General features: G+C 55.4%; 2 protein-coding genes across 5 annotated transcripts in view; one reads left to right on the top strand and one right to left on the bottom strand.

The window, feature by feature from the left end:
• Positions 1–9303, top strand: part of CAPN2 (calpain 2) — a 40821-nt gene extending 31518 nt beyond the window's left edge. For both annotated transcript variants that reach the window (XM_059145984.1, XM_059145983.1), the window contains 10 exons: positions 58–269; positions 1004–1040; positions 1771–1836; positions 2761–2818; positions 4322–4386; positions 5016–5084; positions 5730–5808; positions 6752–6868; positions 7099–7157; positions 8453–9303. In XM_059145984.1, coding sequence (XP_059001967.1) covers positions 58–269; positions 1004–1040; positions 1771–1836; positions 2761–2818; positions 4322–4386; positions 5016–5084; positions 5730–5808; positions 6752–6868; positions 7099–7157; positions 8453–8476 — 786 coding nt within the window. In that variant the 3' untranslated portion in view covers positions 8477–9303. The remainder of the gene's footprint in view (positions 1–57; positions 270–1003; positions 1041–1770; positions 1837–2760; positions 2819–4321; positions 4387–5015; positions 5085–5729; positions 5809–6751; positions 6869–7098; positions 7158–8452) is intronic.
• Positions 9304–13049: 3746 nt separating this feature from the next.
• The window catches only part of TP53BP2 (tumor protein p53 binding protein 2), a 55467-nt gene continuing 47157 nt past the window's right edge, over positions 13050–21359 (bottom strand). For all 3 annotated transcript variants that reach the window (XM_059145980.1, XM_059145981.1, XM_059145979.1), the window contains 4 exons: positions 20762–20895; positions 18849–19015; positions 15705–15904; positions 13050–13855 (listed from right to left, as the gene is read on the bottom strand). In XM_059145980.1, the coding sequence (XP_059001963.1) occupies positions 13814–13855; positions 15705–15904; positions 18849–19015; positions 20762–20895 (543 nt within the window). In that variant the 3' untranslated portion in view covers positions 13050–13813. The remainder of the gene's footprint in view (positions 13856–15704; positions 15905–18848; positions 19016–20761; positions 20896–21359) is intronic.

Here is a 21359-nt window from a genome sequence, read left to right as displayed (position 1 = left end):
TCTGGATGTGGAACGACCCAGACACTGTGCATCTGACTACCCCCACCTCCATTTCAGATGTACGGACAGACCAACATCCACCTCAGCAGAAACTTCTTCCTGACGCACCGAGCGAGGGAGCGGTCAGACACCTTCATCAACCTGCGCGAGGTGCTCAACCGCTTCAAGCTGCCCCCGGGAGAGTACGTCCTGGTGCCCTCCACCTTCGAGCCCAACAAGGATGGGGACTTCTGTGTCCGCGTCTTCTCCGAGAAGAAAGCCGACTACCAGTAGGTGGCCTGACTGCCCCGCCCTCCAGATTCCTGTGGCTGGTCCCAACCCTCCAAGTGTGGCTCCCAATGTCTTGGTCTGGGACACCTGCCGCTGCCCGGGTTAGCAGGGGAGGTGAGGTCAAGGAGGACTTGAGTGTTGTTGTCACTTGACGCCTCTGCGGTTCCAGCATCGTGGTGTGTGGTCAGGTTCACCACCACCACACGTAACCACACGGACCGACTGGCAAGCGCAGACCCCGTGGCCACACAGGGGTAGTAACCCTATCCTGCCCAGGGTGGGCGCCAGTGGGCCCTGTCCACCTGATGCTGCCGTCAGGATGGCCTCACCTCATAGCAGCCACCGCCAGGACCATGTCTCTTCAGTTGGGTGCCTGATTGCAAGAGACGTAATCCACCTCGGGCAGCTTAACCAAAAGGGGATTTACTGAAAGACCACGGGGGCTTTGAGCAGATGGGAAGCAGACATGGCAAACAGCCACCTGCTCCCTGTCCAAGACCCAGGACCATGTGTGCGAACTGCCAGGTCATGCCAGCCATGGGCCTAATGGCTTCTGCCAGATGCAGGCATGGCAAACCAGACTCTCAGCGGCCTGGCATGGGATCCTTGGGCCCAAGAAGGACCTTCTGACTCTTAAGTCCCTTCATTGTGGAGAGGGACTCAGCCCTGCAGGCAGCACTGGGCGCGCAAACTACACCCCGGCCTCAGTGACACAGTTTCCTTCTGTCTCCAGGGTCGTTGACGACGAGATTGAGGCCAACCTTGACGAGGTACGTGCAGCCCCGAGACTCCCACCCCTGTTCTGCCGCGGACGACCCAGGGCCCAGAGCAACAACACAGGATCGCCAGGGTTTAGGAGGACTTGATGCCCACAGCTCCCAACTAGGCTCTGCCTCCCACACCCACGCTGACCACCGTGCGGTGCGGGACTCAGGTTTCCAATGACTCCCTGGCCTCAGTTTCCTTAATCATAAAACAAAAACTCTGGGCGACAAGGTTCCCATGGCCCCAAGGGCTCCAAGAGGTTCTGTTGAAATACTGGTGACTCAGGCTCAGGGTCTCTGAGACCCACCCACAAGAAATCCAGAGTCGAGGGAGGACACTGCCACCCACAGGATGGGAGGCTCCCCTGCTGTCCCCAGGCCTGATAACCCTTGGCTCAGTGGCTTGTCCTGGGTCCCCAGGGAGAGACTGAACAGTCCCAGAGGGCCATTGTCACAGGCCTTCTGGAACATTCCAGCTAGGCTCTGCTTCTGAATCCCCACTAGTATAGATCAGAGAGGGCCATTCTGGTCGCAGGTCAGAGAAGACACTGTGAGGAGCTCACTAATCCCTCCCAGAGAGTCGCCAACCCTCTCCTGTCTTCACTAGAAAAAATCGTTCCTTCAATCTTTACCATCCTTCCCGTCAAGCCCATAACTTGGCCCGTAGGCCCACGGGAGGCGGGGGAGGCCCCCTCCTGGCTCTGACCCGCTTCCAGCCATGTGCCCCTCCTTCCAGATAGAGGCCAGCGAGGACGACATCGACGACGGCTTCAGGAGGCTGTTTGCCCAGCTGGCAGGCGAGGTGGGTGTCCCTGTGGGCTCTGCCATGTGCTCTGGTCGCTGCCAAGGGAGGGACAGTCTCATCCTCGAGGAGACTGCAGTTCAGAGGGACAGAGGAAACCACAGAAGCAGAGAGGAAACACGGATGGAACTCGGGCTCCAGCCCACGTCCTGCCCACGCAGTGGGGCTGCCAGTTCAGAGTCCGCTCTGGCCCCATGTTCCTCGTGGTAGGGTTCCTGCTCTCATCTCTCCCACTCCAGCTGGGATGTGGGGCTCAGACCTTATCCTTGATTTTCACAAAGATACCTGGGGCGGGGGTAGGGTGGGAACAAGTGTTTCAAATCCCTACTGTGTTGATTACGGGAGCCATGTGGGCCTCGCGCTGCTGTCAGCTGCTCCCACTGGTCCAGAACCTGGCGCCTTCCTCCGTCCTGCAGAGGAAGCCGGCCCACCCCTTCGGAGTGCAGCAGGTGCCCCCCCCATCCCGGTCTCTTACGGACAGAGACATTTCCCTGCTGGTCCAGTCATACACAGACCCCACCCCCAGCCCCAGGAGGCAGAAGGGACCACAGCCAATCTTGGGGCTTGGTACCCCCCCCTTACCCAGTATATGTGCGTGCACAGAGGCACCTGAACCCCCAAGGAGTCCTAGCCACAGAAAGAGTGCTGGTTCTAACCAGCTTAATAGGAAGTCAGGCCCAAGTTTCATAGGGGAGGACAGCCTGTGGGGCCACACGTGCGCGTGGAGTGGAGGGCTTACCCCTATACCCTCCAGAGCTCAGAACTGGTGCTGAAGTCCGCCTGGAGCAGGTGTACCGTGCGGCCTGGGGGCGTTCGAAATGCACATCACAGACCCTGCCCTGACCCACCTAGTGCACCTGCCCCAGAGCAGGCCTTCAGGGTCCTGTGCCCCCCATGTAACCACGCTCTGCTTCATGTCCACAGGACGCGGAGATTTCTGCCTTTGAGCTGCAGACCATCCTGAGGAGAGTGTTGGCCAGGCGTAAGTGCCCTGCTGGGGCTCCCTGCGCCCTTCCACCCCCCTCTCCCGCAGCAACATCTGTGCCCACCCCCACCCCGCACTGGGTAGAGGAGTCTCTGAGTGCCCCGATGAAACAAAGTATAGAGGGTCCAGGTGGAGGTCAGAGGCCACACCCCAGTTCTCACCACCGGCGGGCTGTTGCTTGAAGCCGGGCGCGTGACCCCGGGCTCTTTCCTCACCCGTGAAGTGGGTGGGTGGCTACCTACCTTCCCGGAGGGGTGCCGTGGGGCGGCCCCTCGGAGGAGCAGCTGGCAAGGAGGGCTGAGTCAGCCCCACCCACCGGCCCGAAAGTCCCCAAGCTGTGAACCCCGGCTGTATGTAGCGGGGTTGTGGATGGAGTCCACATCTCCCTGTGTAGCTGGGGTGCAAGGGCAGAGACCATCAGAGACTCAGACCACCAGAACAGTCCGTGAAGCATGTCCCCAGTGTGCGGGCCCAGGAGCCTCATCGGACTTACTGTTTGAGCCCATGAGCCAGACTGGCGTCTCCAAGGCTGCGGTGGTGGCAGTCGGGTCTCCTGGAAGAAAAGGGAGGGGGAGGAGAGAGGCCTGGGGCAGAGCCGGAACACCTCCCACGGACCTTGAGGCTCATTCACCCCAACTGTGGTCCAGCCTCAGGGGACACGTTTCTTCCCCATTGATTCACCCCGAGAAACGCGGCCGCCCCAGAGCCCCTGAGAGCCTGGATGTCGCTGTGTTCTCGGCAGCAGCCCCGTGCTCCACCCAGAAGCTGGCCTAACCCCCCACAGGAGCAACCTCTCTAGAAGTACCTGGGCTGGTGGGGTCGCCCACCCCAGAGCACATGGGCAGTGTGCCCAGCTCAGGAGCCGCACGTAGCTGGTTCCTCCCAGGCTGGCCGGGTGAGGACAAGAGGCTGGTGTTTGGCCTGGAGGCTGCCAGGCACGAGTGAAATCACAGAGCTGCTGAGGCATGTGGCCCTCAAAGCTGCCTTGTTCCCACACACACGGAGACTGGGCGGGCAGGGAAGAGCCAGGCCGTGCCAGGACTCAGCCTCCCGGGCCGCCCACTGATCCAGGCCTCCGCCCGGGCCCGTGGAGGGGTCTGTGCGCACAAGGGCAGCTCGGAGACAAGCTACGTTGCAACATTTGCAAGGATGTGACAAAGGACAAGTCTCTCATAGTCTGTGACAAGGGTCTTGTGACAGGGGTCTCTGGCCAGCCCCAGCCACTGCTGTACCCCACTCTCCTAGTGGGCCACAGTGGCTCTGGAGAGTGTCTGGCCCCTGGGCTTCTCAGTCTACAGGGACACAGGCTGACATAGCAAATACACATTTCTCTCTGTCCCCTCTGACCCCGCAAGCCCCCGTGCCACTAGAAGAGGGTGAAGTGGCCCCTGTCCTAGAGGCACACACAAGCGTTTCTGCCCCGGGGGTGGGGGTGGTCCTCTGGACAGCACAGCCCCCCCCCCCCACCCAGGGATTTCCCCATCATCCTTTGTCTTCTAGGCCAGGACATCAAGTCAGATGGCTTCAGCATCGAAACCTGCAAAATCATGGTGGATATGCTGGACGTATCCTTTCGTACTGCAGAGCACAGTCGGGGCGTTGAGCCCCTGCCCGTCCTGCTCAGAAACCCCCATAGGGAGCGCCAGAAGCCCCAGCCCCCTGCGCAGGCAGCGGGAGATGCCCACCCGCTGGGCCCAAGCAGATCAGGCTGGTTTCCTGAGGGGCCCTGGAAAACCTCCCCTGACTGTCCTGTTTCTGACGTGAATCTGTTTTTCTCTGGTCGTGGGTTTTTTTCTCTAGTTAAAGGCACAGGGAGGCCCGCTGTGGGCATCTCTTTCCCAGAGCCACCTGCCCACCTGCCTCACCGCATTCAGGGCAGGGATTGGGCTGAGCTGCCAGAAGTTTGGTCTCCTGGGCTCCCAGCACCTCCTATCCCAGTGCCCCCCATGAGGCCCTAGAAATAGTCTCAGAATCAGCGAAGCACCCCTGCATGTCACCTGACAGAGCCTTCTCAGCAGGCTTAGGCCCCCGCCGGGCCCTCCACCAGCCCGTGGATGCAGCTCTGGCCCCTTAGTGCCGCGTGAGGTGCTTCAGCTGGTGCTCCCCATAACTGCGGAGGGCGCCACGCCATCCAGTGACACGCCCGCACGATGACCCCCAGGGGCATTCCTTAACCTTCCTTAACGGCGCACAGTCAGATGGCAGCGGGAAGCTGGGGCTGAAGGAATTCTACGTTCTATGGACGAAGATCCAGAAGTACCAGGTGTGCCCCTGGGATGGAAGGCAGGGCGTGCGGCTGCATATCTGGGACGTGTCTGGGAGCACACCCTCTGTGGGGGCAGAGGACAGGGCGCCGGGTCCGTGTCAGGCCGTGGGTGCTCGTGCACCCTCCATGGGGACGGAAGGCGGGGCACCAGGCCTGTGACTGGCCGTGAAGACGGGTGCACCCTCTGTGGGGGCAGAGGGACATCCCCAGGAGTGGGGAGTTGACCCCCAGAGGCATGATGGGCAGCAGGAACAGCAAGGGCCAGCCTCTGCCATGGACCTAGTCTGCTCCCACCCTCCCGTGCTAGTGGCCGGTAACAGAGTCACCTTCCAGCTGCCCTGAAAGTGTCCTCAAGAGGCTGTGCAGCCTCTTGTCCTTTGGACTTTTGACACCCCAGGCACAAAAGTGACTTCACAACACGGGTCCACCATGGCTGGCTAGTGGACCGACACACATGTGTACAAGCCTGCTCACGGAGACAGGTGGACACTATTAGCTATTTAAGGCAGAAACGGGGTGACTTTCCGAGGCCAGAGGCGAGGCAGAGCTGGCAAGCTTCATGCCACGCGGCACACAGCACACGCTAACTCGTCACCTGCTGGCTTTGCATAATGGTCTTTGTAACTACTTTGCTCATTCCAGAAAATTTACCGGGAAATTGACGTGGACGGGTCGGGTACCATGAACTCTTATGAGATGAGGAAAGCCTTAGAGGAAGCCGGTAAGGACTTGGTTTTGTTTAGAACATGTGAGCACTTACTCTGCATTGAGGCAGGTGCTGGCTCGTCCTTTCTGTCCATCCCCCTTTTAAAAACTAATTGGTAAAATAAAATGCCCTCGTGCCCTCGCAAGTCCAAGTTTCCTTCCGAGGGCCTGGCAGGTCAAGCGGGCAGAGCCAGTTTTCAGCATACCGGGCCCCCCACCCCCGGTAAGTCCCTCATACCCAATGGGCATCTCTACTCTATTGGTTGGGATGTAATCCTTCCACAGAGACCCAAACAGCCATCTTTCTCTCCCAAACGGTCCAAGTGCAGTACCTCCCTTTCTTGCCTGACCACGCTGGCTTGCCGCCACGACATTCCGGCAATAGGTGGGCAGGGCAGGGAGACAGGCTCCTTGCCTTTCAGGGCACATGTTCCCTCAGTGGGCTGCAAGGCAGGTGGGGAACATGGGATCACTTTCACATAGCCGTGGCTCATGAGAAATCCTGCTGCTGTGGAAAGGGTGGGAATTCACACTACTTTGCAATGAACAGTTTCTGCCCCGTGCATCGAGAAGAGTCTAGTCTCCAAGGTGATTCTGAGCTAACCAGACAGTAGATGAGGCATGGGGAGCCTCGTGTCAGCCAGTGAGGAGACAGACAGGGTCGGCGAGCAGACTGCAATCCGGAGCAAGGGCAGGAGGCACCCCTGCCTGAGAGTCCCCCCAGAAGAGTGCCTAGGAACAAAAGCAGTTGTTGCGATCTGAAGGGTCACTTCCATGGGAGAGCAGGTACAGGCGCCAGAGCAGGTGCAGGCATGAGAACAGGTGCAGGTACAGGCACAGGTGCGGGAGCAGGTGCGGGAGCAGGAGCAGGTGCAGGAGCAGGCGCAGGTGCAGGCATAGGCACGGGAGCAGCTTCGGGCACCGTCTGATGCTCAATTCGAGGCTTCCTCCCACCGCAGGCTTCAAGCTGCCCTGTCAGCTCCACCAGGTCATCGTGGCTCGCTTTGCGGATGACGAGCTCATCATCGACTTCGACAATTTTGTCCGGTGTCTGGTTCGACTGGAAACGCTATTCAGTAAGTGGCCCTTCAGGGGAAGGCCCTTCTCAGCCCTGCCGGGGTGAAGGCAGCCCGCCCTTTGTCTCAGGCGAGATCGCTTGAACCAGGACGTATCTGCAGTTGACGAGGAAGATCCTTTGCCACGGGGACAGAGGGCAGGAGCAATGGCTTGGGACAAACGCGGAAGAGGACAGACAGTACGGTCTGTTCCGCCTCGCTCACGGGGGATGACCCTTCTTCCTCCGCAGGGGTTTTTCAGCAGCTGGACCCCGAGCACACTGGGACCATACAGTTGGACCTCATCTCTGTAAGTCCGTGGTTCACACGCCCCTCCCTTAGGGGGACGGAATGCTGGCACCGGGGCACAGGGACCTGTGGCTTAGTGGCTGCTTACTTCAAGCTACACCTTACAGGTCTTTGGCTCTGCGGGAGACAGCCCAAAAGTGGCTGTAAGGTCCCACCACGCACTCTCACTGGCAGCCCCGTCCACGTCTCCTGTTGACCCTCCTCGCCCCTCCTCCCACTGGCTTTGCCTCGAGCAGGCAGTGTTAGAGGGGGCCACAGGATGCCTCTTAGGAGAATGAACCGCTGACCAGCACACACAGGAGGCAGTGTTCATGTAACAAAACCCTTTGGAGGAAATTCAAGCGGGTTTGGGAAGATCTGTCATGCTTAGATCAGATCCCCCTTTAAAAACACTCCCAATAGTAACTAAGCTTGGGGGATGTGTCTGGAGCCCCCACAATGCCCACCTGGGAGATGATCCTCAAGCCAGACAGAGGGGGGACACTGGCTCCCTGGAAAGTGAAGTACGTACGAGGTGTTCTCTCTGGCCACCCTGATGCCAGAACATTCTCTCACCCCCAGGAGAAAGGTTACACCTGTGCTCCCAGGCTGTACATTTCCTCTGCTCTCAGGGGAATGGAGCTTGGGGCAGCCCCAGGGCTGGGTGGGGGGCTGGAGCCCCCCAAGAATGACCAGGTCCCACGTACTAGTGAGGAGTGAAGTCACAAGTGGGATGGGTGTCGGCACCTGGCCACTCCTTTCCTTGCACTTTGAACTCTGGAGGAAGCCAGCAGCTTAGCTTAGTAGCTGTTCACCTGCTGTGAGGCACTGGGAAGGGCTTCAGCCATCTGAAAATCTGTTTGAGCTGGTTACAAAGAACATTAAGTTGCTTTTCCAACCATACATCCCTGGGGAATACACCAGCCCTGAGGTCACAGCCCACAGCCGAGGCTCTCATGTTTGCTAGGACAAGCTTCCGTGCCATGGGGAGCCTGGCAGAAGCTGGGGGTCCAGGCCCATCCCAGACCAGCTCGATCAGAATCGGACCCAGATTGCCCACTTTACTCCAACAGAGAACAAGGGCCAAAGGCACTGGTTTCGGGGATAGCCACAGGCCAGACGCACATGAGCCTAATGTTGCGTGTCCCGAGTTCCAGGTCATGGTCCCCTGGCCTGTGGCATCAAGAAGCCACAAGCCTGTACATGGAGGCCCCCACCCTGGCTCAGCTTTGTGGGCGGCAGTTGGGTCTCTCAGAATAAATAGCCTTTCGTTTTGCCCCTGGTCTCTGAGCTGATGGCTGTTTCCTTCCTCAACAGTGGCTCTGCTTTTCTGTCCTCTGAAGTCCTAACCAAGCTGCCTGAAGACAATCAGCCGAGCACTAGACCTCCGCAGAGAAACTTTTTATCTGGACCTTGCAATTACGGGAACATTTACTTAAACGGATAATCGTAGCTGAAAATAAAGATGCTTTTTGAGGTAGCAGAACGTTCAAACTTCAAAGTCGAAGATTTGCATATCATGATATTAAATGCCAGCGAGTCACTTAACCCTCAGTAAACTGAAAGAAACCCTGGAATCTGCGTACTGTACACACTCCCGTCTGCAGCGACAGCCGACCAGGGAGAGGGCGCAGGGAGGTGTTTTAACAGCTGACCGCACGTGGAGTCTGTCTCCGAGAACAGAAGGTTCCTGCTGGGAATATTGAGCAACTTCAGGTTTAAAAATGCAGCAGTCTGTGCCCCCAGAGTAAAAGGGAAACCAGGAGGCACCCCGGAGCGACCGAGAAGGCACCCCTGTGTCTTGTGGGTCACTCCAGATACCAGCCTTACGTCAACTCGACCGGTGAGCTGTGTGTCTGAGCCCAAACCCTGAGCAGTCTGGTGTCACATGGGGGGTGTCCCAGGTGCTGAAGGGGATCAGCTCTGGCTCAGCTACCTAAAGCGTGCACCAGCACAGGGGCCTGGGGTCATGGTCAAGGACAGAACCAATGGTTCTGCCACCAGGATGTCACCCCTGCCCTGCTTGCGCGTGGAGCCAGGAGGGAAGTGGCGTGGGAGCTGGACCCCCGACTCCACCCTGGGACAACGCTAGGAGCTTTGTGCAAGTATTGCCTTGTTGCCTTACCTTCTCCCACACCTGCTGTTAATAAAGAGTGGCCCAGACCGTCCCGCTCAGTGCTGTCCTTCCTGGAGGGCCTGCCAGGGCTTTGTGCCCACGCTGGTCCTGGCCTGCTACATCTGAACTCCCCTCGTGACAGGAATGGGCAGTTGAACTCCCCTTTCCTGCACGACTGTACAATCCGGAAGCTCATAAGTGGTCTCCAAGTAGGTGGGACTCTAACCCGCTTCTGGTCTCCCCTGAGGAGGCCCCGGCAGGCCTTGGGGCTTTGGGATGTGCCAGGGGCTGTCAGAACAGGCACGAAGTCCCAGGGGGATGCCAGAGGAGTGGGATGTGATGGGATTGGGAGGGGCATCTCCCAGACTTGGCAAGGAGGTGCCCAGGCCCTACATGCGGGCTGAGCGGAGGCAGGGAGGGTTGGCGAGTGTCGTCGGCGAGCAGCACAGGCCAGGGTGCAGGATGGAGGCCTCTGAGGCCCGGGCACGTGGGAAGAGGAGAGGCCCAGGCAAAACCACGTCCGTGCTGCGGACTCCAGCCCTCTGCGCCTGCCCAGCTGCCCCAGCTCACCCACTCCCTTGGCACTGTCCAGTCCCAGCACACGGGGAAGGTCTATGCATGGTAGGATGAAGAGGGGAGAATTAACCAAGTTTCTGGGGTTCTGCCACACAGTGCAGCCCTCGCCAACGCCTACTTCACAGGGAGAAGTTAGCCGGTGCATCAACACCCCACATCTTCGGACCCTGGGGCCAAAAGTGGCCCCAGGCCCAGGCCTCCAAGTGTCTGTGCTGGGCACACGGCCTCTGTCCTCTCCTGCACGCAGTATCCCAGCACCCTGAGAGCGGCACCTGCTTCCCACCATGGGACACGCCCTCCTCCCAACCAGCCAGCAGCCCCTCCCTCCTCCCCCATTCTTCCCTCTTTCTCCTCCTCCTCCTCCTCCTCCTCCGTTCCCCCCGCCCCCCTCCTTCCCTCCTCTTCTTTCTCCCCGCCCCCCCCCTCCTCTCCCCCACTCCTTCCTCCTCCTCCTCCACTTTCTCCTCTCTCTTCTCTCTCTTCCTCTCCCATCTCCTGGCCTCCCACAACCACCCGGGCCCTGTTGCTTCCCGTGACCACCACCTACCTCCCAGTGCCCAGTCCTATGAAGGAGAACCAGTGGCATCTTCCCAACTTTCTGTGCCTTTGACACCGTGAGCTCTGCCCTCTGCCCTGTCCTCCATGGGCCCCCATCCCCACTAGAAGCCCCTCTTCAGCAGGGCCCACCCTCCAGCTACCCTACTCTCCCCTCAGAAATCTAAAAACTGCCACCATGAAGATGGCTCAGGGGCGTCACTCTAGAAACTGGGGACCAGCATGTGCCTGGGTCAGACCTGGATCTCTCACGTGACGGGGAATTGCACAGCCATTGGAAAGCGTGTTCACGAGCAACGTCACAGGCACGAGGCCACAACTGCTGAAGCCACGTGCTCTCAACCCCTGTGCAGAAACCTGGAGCGTGACCGGATGTGCTGACCGGACACAGTGATCAGACACAGTGACTGGACGTGGTAACCGGATGTGCTGACCAGACACAGAGACCAGATGCACTGATGGGAAACCTTGACCGGAAACCCTGACTGGACATGGTGACCGGATGTGCTGACCGGACCCAGTGATCAGACACAGTGGACGTGGTGACTGGATGTGCTGACCAGACACAGAGACCAGATGCACTGATGGGAAACCTTGACCGGAAACCCTGACCGGACATGATGACCGGATGTACTGACCGGACACAGTGATCAGACATAGTGACCGGATGTGGTGACCGGATATGCTAACTGGATACAGAGACCAGATGCACTGATAGGAAACCTTGACTGGACACAGTGACCATTAACGTTGGCCGGACACAGTAACTGGAAACCCCAAACAGATGCGGTGACCGGATGGATATGCTGACTGGACATGGTGACCAAACGCACTGACAGAAAACCCTGACCGGACACGCTGACCAGACGCAATGACCATTAACTGACCAGAAACCCCAAACAGACATGATGACCAGGAACACTACACTAGCCACACATGCTGACCTCATAGGCTGACTAGAAACCCTGACTGGACACAGTAACCGGCAAGTCCCGCTAGTGCCCTCAGCTACCCCCAAGCACTGTGACCCCAGGTCCGGGACCCTTCCCTATACTTATTTCCACGAGGACCTCTGATACAAGGATACTCAAGCTGAGGATAAGGGAAAAACAAAAAGAAAATAAAAGTGAATTTTCTTAGTTTAGGACGAAGGAAACATGATCACGCTCTCCTACTAATTTTCACGTCTTCCCTTCCCATACACCTGAGCGATTCTTTACAATTTCCCAGCACCTCTATGTGCAGTACCCGCGTGGGTCTCTCCCCGTGCCAAGGTGTGCAGAAGTGATGCTGAACTGTGCGCCCCGGGCAAGGCCGCACAGACAGTTAGGAAGTGCCAGACCAGTCCCAGAGGCCCTGTTGTACTTGCTGCCTCTCGCTGAGCAGCTTAAACACCCACCCTCCAGCACCTGGAGGGCTCAGTAGAAGGAACGTGTGACTGTTGATCTCAGGGTGGCAAGTTCGAGCCCCACGCTGGGAAAAAAGAGATTACTTAAAAATTAAATCTTAAACAAAGCAAAACACAGAACACTCATCACCTCACAGTCCTGTAGCAGGAGTCCCAGCCCGCCCCATGGGACTGGCCGGTCCCAGCACAGACCCTAGGAGGGGCTCCCCAGTTGGGGACAGCGATTTTCTGCATTCCCTGGCACATGACCCCTTCCTCCTTGTGGCCGCCAGTGGTGGGCTGAGTCCCTCACACCTCTCCTGCACCCACCCAGCAGCCCAGGGTGACGTCCCTGTCCCCACATCTGCTGATTGGAAAAGTCCCTCACAGAAGCACCTAGATCAGCCTCTGGCTGGTAACTAGGACCCCTAGACTGCTCTGCTCCAGAACAAAACCCCATGGCCTAGAGGCTCACACAACAGACATCTACCTCTCAGTTTTGGTGGGTCCAAGATCAGGATGCAACTGACTTGCCAGCTGGTGAGGACCCGTCCCAGAATGCAGATGGCCACCTTCTTGCAGTGTCCACACATGGCAGAGGGGAGGGCTGCGGCCTCATCTCCTTTCAAGCACAAACACCCTTCGTGGGGTGTGTGGGGTCTCTACCTGGTGGTGGTGTGCGTGCCTCCTTGGCTCCCGAAGGCCCCACCTCCAAACACTGTCACTCACCCCAGAGGGTGTCCTCAGAATTCTGTCCACCACACACATCTTCCGACTGCTAGCTCAAGGTGTCTATACTGTTTCTCCATTACCCTGATGAGCGTGGGATGTTCTGTGTTTCACTCACCTTTCTTGCTAGAATTTAGGTGCTCGGAAAAATGTACAACAAAAAGTGAGCACTTGTTTTCTCATTTGTGGTTTCTATTAACTGAAGAGTTCCACTAAGCAGCATGGGTTCCAAAGCCATTCACAAACTCAGTAACATACTAAAAACCAATGTAGAGACCCTATGTACATATTCAACCCATGAATGAGTGTAGACCGTGTAGACAAGGACAAGACCATCTCAAAGACACCTTCTGTGCCCAGGGTTCTCTATCGAAACCCAATGCAGAACTGACCAACTGCAAAACCAAGTTCTCTGTAAGCAAAACACCACTTCTTCCATGTAATCACAAGGCTGGTAAAGAAATATTATTTTCCCCCTGGGTGAGCCACCCAATGGCTTGTAAACTTTAAAAAAGGCTTTTAATGACACAAAAAAAAGTAAGGCTAGTAAATAGCTTTAGAGTCAAAAAGTTTAATTTTATTATAATTGTTTTTAAAGTCAGCTATGATCTTGACAAATATCACGGGTAAGTCTATACAGCCACGTTTCCAATTTCCAAGATACAAAAGACAATAAATATAGATTCAAATTCATCCTAAAAACAAGGTTCTAAATCTAATTAGCTGTGGTACAGCTTGGATCCAGTATCACAAACATATGTGTAGTCCTGAAGAACTCCTATCAAACAGGGATTGTGGACACCCGACCAACGGTTAGTTCTCCACCAGCAACATCCACTCGAGGAAACGGAGTCCCCTGGGGGCCTACTTGGGGGAGAGGCAGAGAGGGCAGAGGAGTCCCCTGGGGGTCTACTAGGGACCTCGATGGCACTGGTCCATTCTGGTGGGGGCAGGAGAGGTACAGACAAACACCAATGAGGTGGGAAAGGAAGCCGACCCCTCAGGAGCCCAAACGAGGCCCTATTTCTCAAGAAAACCAGGACAGTCACTGTTCATCTTCCCGAGTGCTCCACGAACGCCGTTCCCCAACAGTGTGGTCAGCTTACTTTTAAGCTGCTGCAGTCCATCGTGCTGAACGTCCCCAGAGACAGCAAATTCTCCAATCCTTCATTTTCTTCCAGAGGACATTCTACATTGCTTTCAAGTTATGTTGTCATTAAAGTCAGTCTTGTGAAATTTTTGCCAAAAACAATCACATTACTTTTTCTTAGTGATAACAAAGATTAATTCTTCAGAAACTAAAATCTGTGAAGTTTCAGGCCAAGCTCCTTTGTCTTGGTTTAATTCTTGGGTACAGCTGCAAGAGAACAGAGACATGCTTTACACGCTGTAGAGACAGTCACGCAGGAGTGTAATGGGGGCAACAGCGCTAAGCCCTGGCCCCCAGGCTGGGCCTGTATTGGCTGGAGCTGGTCTGTGACGCACCGCGCGCAAGGGGGACAGGAGAGATCGGGGTCGGTCAGCTTCACTCACAACAGCCTGACACTCTCATGGTACCTGAGACTCCGCCGCAAAATGCCACAGACTGAAAGACTACCGATTTAAGGGAGGGTAAGTGGAGTTTTTTGTTGGTGGATTTCTGTGGCTTTCTGTTTTCCACAGTAAGAGCAAGAGAGGAGCCTGTGAAGTTCAAAGATCTGCAGTCTGCAAGCCAAGAACAAGTCAAACTAGCAATTCAACTGGCAAACTACACAGAGCCCCCTCCCCCTCCTTCCACCCAGACAAAAGGAACAAGGTTCCCTGTAAGAAAGGAGAGTCGGACTTCTAGCCAAAACTGAAAAACTAACTGGCAGATCAACACTATACAAAAGACCATCTTCGTGAGAAAAGATCGTTAGTCGATACGATCTTCCAGACTCCCATCTGAGCCTCTGATTAAAAACTTTTTTATGTGATTTCCATTTTTTCAGCCTCCAACGAAACCAAAAAAAGTTACTTAGAGGCCACTTCTACCCCAAAGAGATTTCCAAAAGGCTAAGAATATTTCAATGTCAAATTAACATGAAAATCTTGGGTCTGGTCTGCAGATGTCAGAGCTCCCTGAGGTCACCCCTCACCGGGACAAGTGAGGCTTCCCAGTTCCCAGTTCCCAGACTGCTCTGTTAGAGGAGTAAAATGAAGGGCTCAGACCCGCAGGCAGTTCACAGAGTTCTTCCCAGGGAAGGAACGGTGACAAGTGCTGCTGGTGTTCAGGGGGATATGGCTGCAGGCCAAGCTGCTTCTCTGCGGCGGGGAAGCTTCAGGGGCTCACGGCTCAGGGTTCCTTAGCTCTCATCTGTGCTTCGTGATTTTCATTATGGTCCTACCAGTGGACACTGTCTAAGCCCCAAAGGCTGACTTAACAAGAAACCACGGACCAGAGGGCAGAGGACACACAGGAACGGGCAAGGAGGATCAGCAGATGCCAGGTCCCGACACCACAGTCACGCCACGCAGGTCATGCACCGCCGCAGCGCGTTCGCACAGAGCCCAGGTTCGCAGCCTCAACAGCAGAGCAGGTCCACACGAGGAGAACAACACCCTCCCACTGTCCTTCAGACACCCCGGCAGTCTCTAGAGGCAGCGTTCTCTGTGCCCGTGTGCCACACCCTATTGCCCAACAGTGAGCGTGTAGGGGTGAAGCAGGGATAGAGGCGGGGTGGAGCACGGGTGGAGGGGGGAGCCATGCTGCCGACTCTCCCCCACTCACCCCCGCCAGGCTCTTCTGGTTTGGACTCTCCTCTCAGCCTCTCCATCACCCCTCCCACTCTGCCACCCCCAGCCCCTGCACACACAGGACAGTACTCCTACTCCCTGCCCTCGGCCCTCAGCTCCATAGATGCTGGCGAGGGCAAACGCAGCATTTGTAGCCAACGTTACCCATGTCCCGCAAGCTGCTGGGAAGCAGCAGGACCCCAGCCCTCAAGGGCTAGCAGATATGGACGTGGGACACCCACCAAGTGTAAACCTCACACTGTCCAAACTCTAAAATTCCATGTGGTGCGAGCAAAGGGCAGTCAGCTGCACAGAGCCCCTGACACAGGGTAGCTCCCGCATACCTGGGCCCCACACACCACTAGGGCCCACGCACGCACACCCGCGCCCCCTGCACACCCGACCCCCGCACACCCGGCCTGCACAGCAACCCGTCCGCATGGCTCGCTCACCCCCAGCAGGTTGCGCGGAACGTAGCCCTCCTTGTCATGCAGACGTGCCCACCACCACTCCGTCTCTTCCTCGTCCTCCCGGCGGATGACGGTCATGCAGTCCCCGTCTCGCAGGGGCAGCTCGTCACCATTCTGAGGCTCATAATCCCACAGCGCATAAAGGACTCCTTTGTTCATGATGCCCATTTTCTCCTGAACTCCTGAAATGACAGGAAGAAACCACACAGGACGCATGACTCGGCCCGCCTGCTCTTCAAACCCTCGGCTCCATGAAGCCACATGAGGAGAGCTGGTCAAATGCCGAACCGGAAATAGCGCAGAAGCCCCCCATGAACAAAAGCCCTGGGGGCGGGGAGGGACGCCCACCAGACACATTAGCCTCCGCGATCTTCTCTAAGGCAGCTCAGAAACTAGTCTTACTCGGAGTACAGAGAGCCCTGCAGGCCCAGGAATATACTGAACCGCTGGCATCTAGGCTGTCAGAGGAACGCGTGCCGCCTGCCGAACTCCAGCACGGCTGAGCAAGGGGACGAGGAGCCCTGGAGAAACTGCGTCATGCTTGACCTGGAACCTAGAGCAACCACGACCACAGCTCACAATGGCAATGTCTACTGAGCAGTTCCTGCCCATTTCCAAGTGGGGAAAGGGAGAGGAAGAAAACTGTAAGACACAAAGAATGCACAAATATTTCAGACACAAAAAATCTACACAGAGTCAAGTATAAAGTCATGAGGATAAGGAAACTCACAAATGTCCACTTTCATTGTAATAACAGGACAGGCAGTAGGCAGGAGCAGGGCGGGCACAGGGCAGACACGGGGAGGGCACGGGATGGCACAGGCTGGGCACAGGCCCAGGGGGCACAGGCACAGGCCCATGGGGCAGGTACGGGTGAGCACGGGGCACAGCAAGCAAGGCAAGTCAGTCAGGTCAGGAAGCCCAAGCACTGCAGAGCTCATTACTGGTTTCACCTTTACAGGTTTAAAAGAAGGCAGGGAAGTGTCTGCTTGCCCTCGAACAGTCAGATTTTTCAGCTTCCGTGGACACGGAACTTAATCACAAACTTAATCATCTATCAGTTAAGACGACAGAGCACTGGGTACCTTGCCGTGGCTCTGGGAAAACTGACACAGGACAAGGAGCTGCACTTCAGCAGAGGTTCCAACGACTAAGGGTCAGGCTCCTACTTATGGGGACGGTTATGCTCCCAACTTTCCTGTTTCAATGAGACGGGACCATGAGATTCACAAGGCTGACACCCTGAGTGAACCTGGCCCCCACCAGGCTGGAGTGGGAGCAGGATGGGGCGGGAAAGAAATCCAGGGCACTGTGGTTTGCTCAAATGACAGCTCTCCAAAGTGTCAGTGAGATTATCCTGGGAAAATCTGAATGACTGTAAAATACTAATTAAAAGACATTTGGTCAGAATTAGAAAATCATAGTCTAATAAAAAAATAACAACTTCAGTCTCACATCCAAGAAATCACTAAGAATGGGAGAAAATTTCTCCTTACTTTGCTATTCACCGAACTAAGAAGGGGACACAGCAGGAAAGGCACTAGGAGTGCATCCCTGGGACTGGCAGGTGTACTCCGCGAGGACCGTTTGTGACTACGAATGAATGCGCATCCCAATGCTCCAAGGTAGAGAGGAAGGACAGATATGGAGACGTAGCCATAAGAAGGACAGACAGCAGGAGCCAGGGCCACCACACAGAGGAGACTCCAGAACAACCGTGAATGGAAAGGCAAGCCAGAGAATCACAGCGTGACTTAGTTCACAGAAAGGGCAAACCCAGGCACAACCTGACAGCCCGAATTACAGGATTCATTCACGGGTGACAGAGGGATTTTTTAAAAAGCAAGGAATGATCAACATGAGGAACAAAATGGTCAGGGTCGCAGCTGCCATAGGTGTGAGGGGCTACGAGAGGGCAGGCGCCCAGGCCCAAGCAGGGAGAAGCCAGGCCATGGTCATTTCAACATCTAAGGCAAAAACACGTTTTCATGGTGTTCATGGTATGTTCCATAAAGTAAAGCCTCCGATTAGAAGTCCCTACGTGTCTTTAAAGATCAGATTCCAGGGCACCTGGGTAGCTCAGTCATTAAACGTCTGCCTTTGGCTCAGGATGGAGCCCCCCACCAGGCTCCCTACCCAGCGGGAAAGCCTGCTTTTCCCTCTCCCACTACCCCTGCTCATGTTCCCTTTCTGACTGTCTCTATCAAAAAAATAAATAGAATCTTTTTTAAAAAATTTAAAAATTTAAAAAATTAAGATCAGATTCTATAATTAAGTAAAGCTCAGGACGGCCACTGCATTTCATATAACAAAGTATATAGTAATATCTTAAGAGTAAAATCTCAATCTATCAAAATCATTCTTAATCCAGAGATGGGAAAACAGGAATGCAAGGTCACCCTCTGTGCCCACAACTGACAGGAAGAGCTGCGAGGCCACCTCTCCACCCCTCCTGAGCCTGAGAGCAGCCCGTGAGCCGGGAATGCAGCCTCACAGAGGGACAGGCTCACCAGCTCTGCGGCCCTTCCAGTGACAGGCGGAGCAGCTTCCTGGAGCACGTACAGCACAGACCCCCAGCACTGCTCACCTCCTCTCCCCGCTTTGCTCCAGCCCAGCTGAGAAGAGAACCTCAGCTCGTAAGAGTCGTGAACAGAAATGCCACCTGAGAGAGGCCTGTCTTGTTCTCGAGGGTCAGAGCTGATGTTCTCCCTCAGGATCAGAAACGCAAAACCACGACAGAAGAGCCAGAACTCGGCTCTCAAACAGGTGCCGCCTTTCCTTCACTTCACGACCGGTCTGATCTTGTGGGAAATCCCAGCTCCGCGGGCTCGCTCATGGCCCCTGCCGTAGCCTCGGGGCCGTCGTGGAAGGCGGCTCCACTCACGGGGGGTCCAGTGTCTGGCCCGCATGGGGTCAGGGACCGCGTGGCGTGTGGGCAGCTCAGAGGCACACGCACAAAAGCCGCATTCATCACGGGCATCAAGGCCGCCCTGTTTCCAGCGCCCAGGACTAGGCACGACATAAAAATGCTTTCCCTGATAATAAACATACTTGGCAAACGGTACCCCAGAAGCAGAGGACAGATCAGCACAGTCACGAACACGTGGGAACGCGCTCATCACAAACCGTAGAGGAACTGCGAGCACTGGGTGTAGCCCTCCTCCGTCTCCTCGCACTTGTCCGCGGCGGTCTGCAGGTCACTGTAGGTCGTGGCGAACACGGCGGCTCCGGACTCCACCAGGAACTTACACACCTGCACGTTGTTGCAGGAGGCCGCGCAGTGCAGCGGGGTCCTGTGGGGCGACACACAGCAGGCTGCAGGGTCTCCCTCGGCACACGACACCGGCAGGCCCGGCGTCTGTGCAGAGCGCTCAGAGTCTACCGTCTGGGCCCTTCTTCTGGAAACCTCCTACACGGTTTTCTAAAAATCAGTTACACACAGATATTTGAGCCCACGAGAGAGGACAGGGAGGAACGGTTGAGGACGGGCCACACTGGGCACTGCTATGTGGGGCAGCACAAAGAGCAACAGAAACCACAAGCAAGACGTGCAAGGCCAAGGCATGTGAGTGACGGTCTAAACCAGGGCGAGATGCTCCACAGCACCCACCCCTGCGTCCCGGGCAGCTCAAGGGGCACAGCCTGCTTCACACCAGAGGCCTTCTCCCCCGACACAGGCACCTGTCCATACTTGCTTCCCACTCCCACTGACGAGGGATCCGGGCTGCTCACGGAGAACTGCCTTCACCTAACAGCTTGTGAAGTCCAAACTGAACTTGGAGTAGAGGTTTGTTTATTCAATGTAGAGGAGAAAAGCAACTGTGAAATACACCCATTCCGTCTGAAAGGCCGCTGGCCGGCAGGAACTTACAGCCACCCCTATGGAGAGCCCCTCCAGCCTCTCACACATTCACGGCGGGCTCCAGGCGACCCCCGACAAGGGAAGGGGGGAGAAGCCTGTGCCGCCACCTAGCTCAAAGGCAGACAGCAGCGTGCGACCCGGGGCCAGACTGCACGCATCCACCCTTCTCTTCCTGCCCCTCTCCGTTCTGTTCCTCTCAGGTGCACGGTCTCCAAAACCACAGATCCCCCACCCTGCATCCCAGAACACAGTAGGTCAAAGTCTGGTGAATATTACTACAGAATTTTTAACTGCATGCTTTTTTAGTAGTGAAAAATTATATATGCTAGTAACGGAAACAAAAACATATGACACACTAAGAATTTGTTTTGGGGGTGTCGACTGGCTCTGTCAGGGAAACGATTATCTCTTGATCTTGGGGTCATGAGTTCAAGCCCCACGCTGGGTGTAGAGCTTACTTTTTAAAAAAAGAAAAAAAAAGGAATTTGTTTTGCTTAAGTTATAAACATAAACCAAAAACTTAGGCTACAAAATATATATTTATGTAAATTTGAAGGGAAAAGATTAAAAAATGACTGGTGTTTACCTTTAAATAACTGTATATAAAAAAGTTTTTTGTATTCTTCCAAAAGAAAAAGCTTATTCTAATTCATGCTTTCTTTAAAAAGGAGAATTACAGAATCTGCTCTCTGTTCTATTACAGTCATCGGAGGTGAAAGCACCTATCAGGACCCCTTATTTTGGTGTGCAAAAAATAACCCATGATCCTACGAAGGATACTCATCATCTCTAACAATGCCCTCTAGGTTCCACGCACATGACCATTCCGCAGAGGGCTCCGTGAAACAAATTTCCACAGTCCCATACACTTGGGAAATGCTACAAACTCTGCTTCCCTCTTGCAGATGCACAGTGGACATCCGTGGACAGAAGATGGGCATCGCTGGGCTCGGGGGACTGGGCTGGGACCAATATCTCTCAAACTCACACAACTCAGCCACATCTGTGCCACTCAGGGACATCTTCTTATCACTCAACTACAATATTTCATAAAAACTGCACACGCTTCCAAAACAGGAGCAAGAGGACTGTCACACAAGGACACCTGTGGGCGCTCCTAGCGTCCAGCAGTGCTGGCGTCACCCCGCGGCCAGGGTGGCGGTCACTGGGGACTTACCATCCATCACTGTCTGCAGCATTGACATTCACACCAAACTGCACCAGGAACTTCACAATTTCCGTGTGGCCCGCACACACAGCATTGTGCAGAGCTGTGATGCCCTCATCATTGGGCAGGCTCGGGTCGTCAACCTGCGACATCAAGACCAAGGGGAGCCATCACCCAAACTTCCTGTCACCGTTCAGGTCACTATCACCTGGCTCTTCAGGATCAAGGGAACAGAAATAGGCTCTGCGGGGTTGTTTTTTTTTTTTTTAGTTATAATTAAAACCTCCAGGAGCCAAGACGACTACACCAACCTCAGGTCTAGAAATAAGACCACTAGAAGAGCCACATTAAGTAGGCACTCACTGTAAAAAGGTCTAAAAAATGAACAGGTGCCAGGAACCTCAGTCATTTTTGCTTATTTACCCTCAGACTCCCCACCACAAATTAGAGTCTGAGGAGAAGGTGCATTTCCCATGTTAAGGAAAAAAGGTCAACTAAAAATATTTTAAATAGTAGGCTTCTGAAAATAGGGACCACATGTGCAACTTAACAGCACAAGTCCGTGTCCACCCCGGAGCAACTATAAACAGAGGGGAACCATCTCCCC

Source organism: Mustela lutreola, chromosome 14 (assembly GCF_030435805.1).
Source record: "Mustela lutreola isolate mMusLut2 chromosome 14, mMusLut2.pri, whole genome shotgun sequence".
NCBI lineage: Eukaryota > Metazoa > Chordata > Mammalia > Carnivora > Mustelidae > Mustela > Mustela lutreola.
This window is presented reverse-complemented; position numbering and strand designations above follow the sequence as displayed.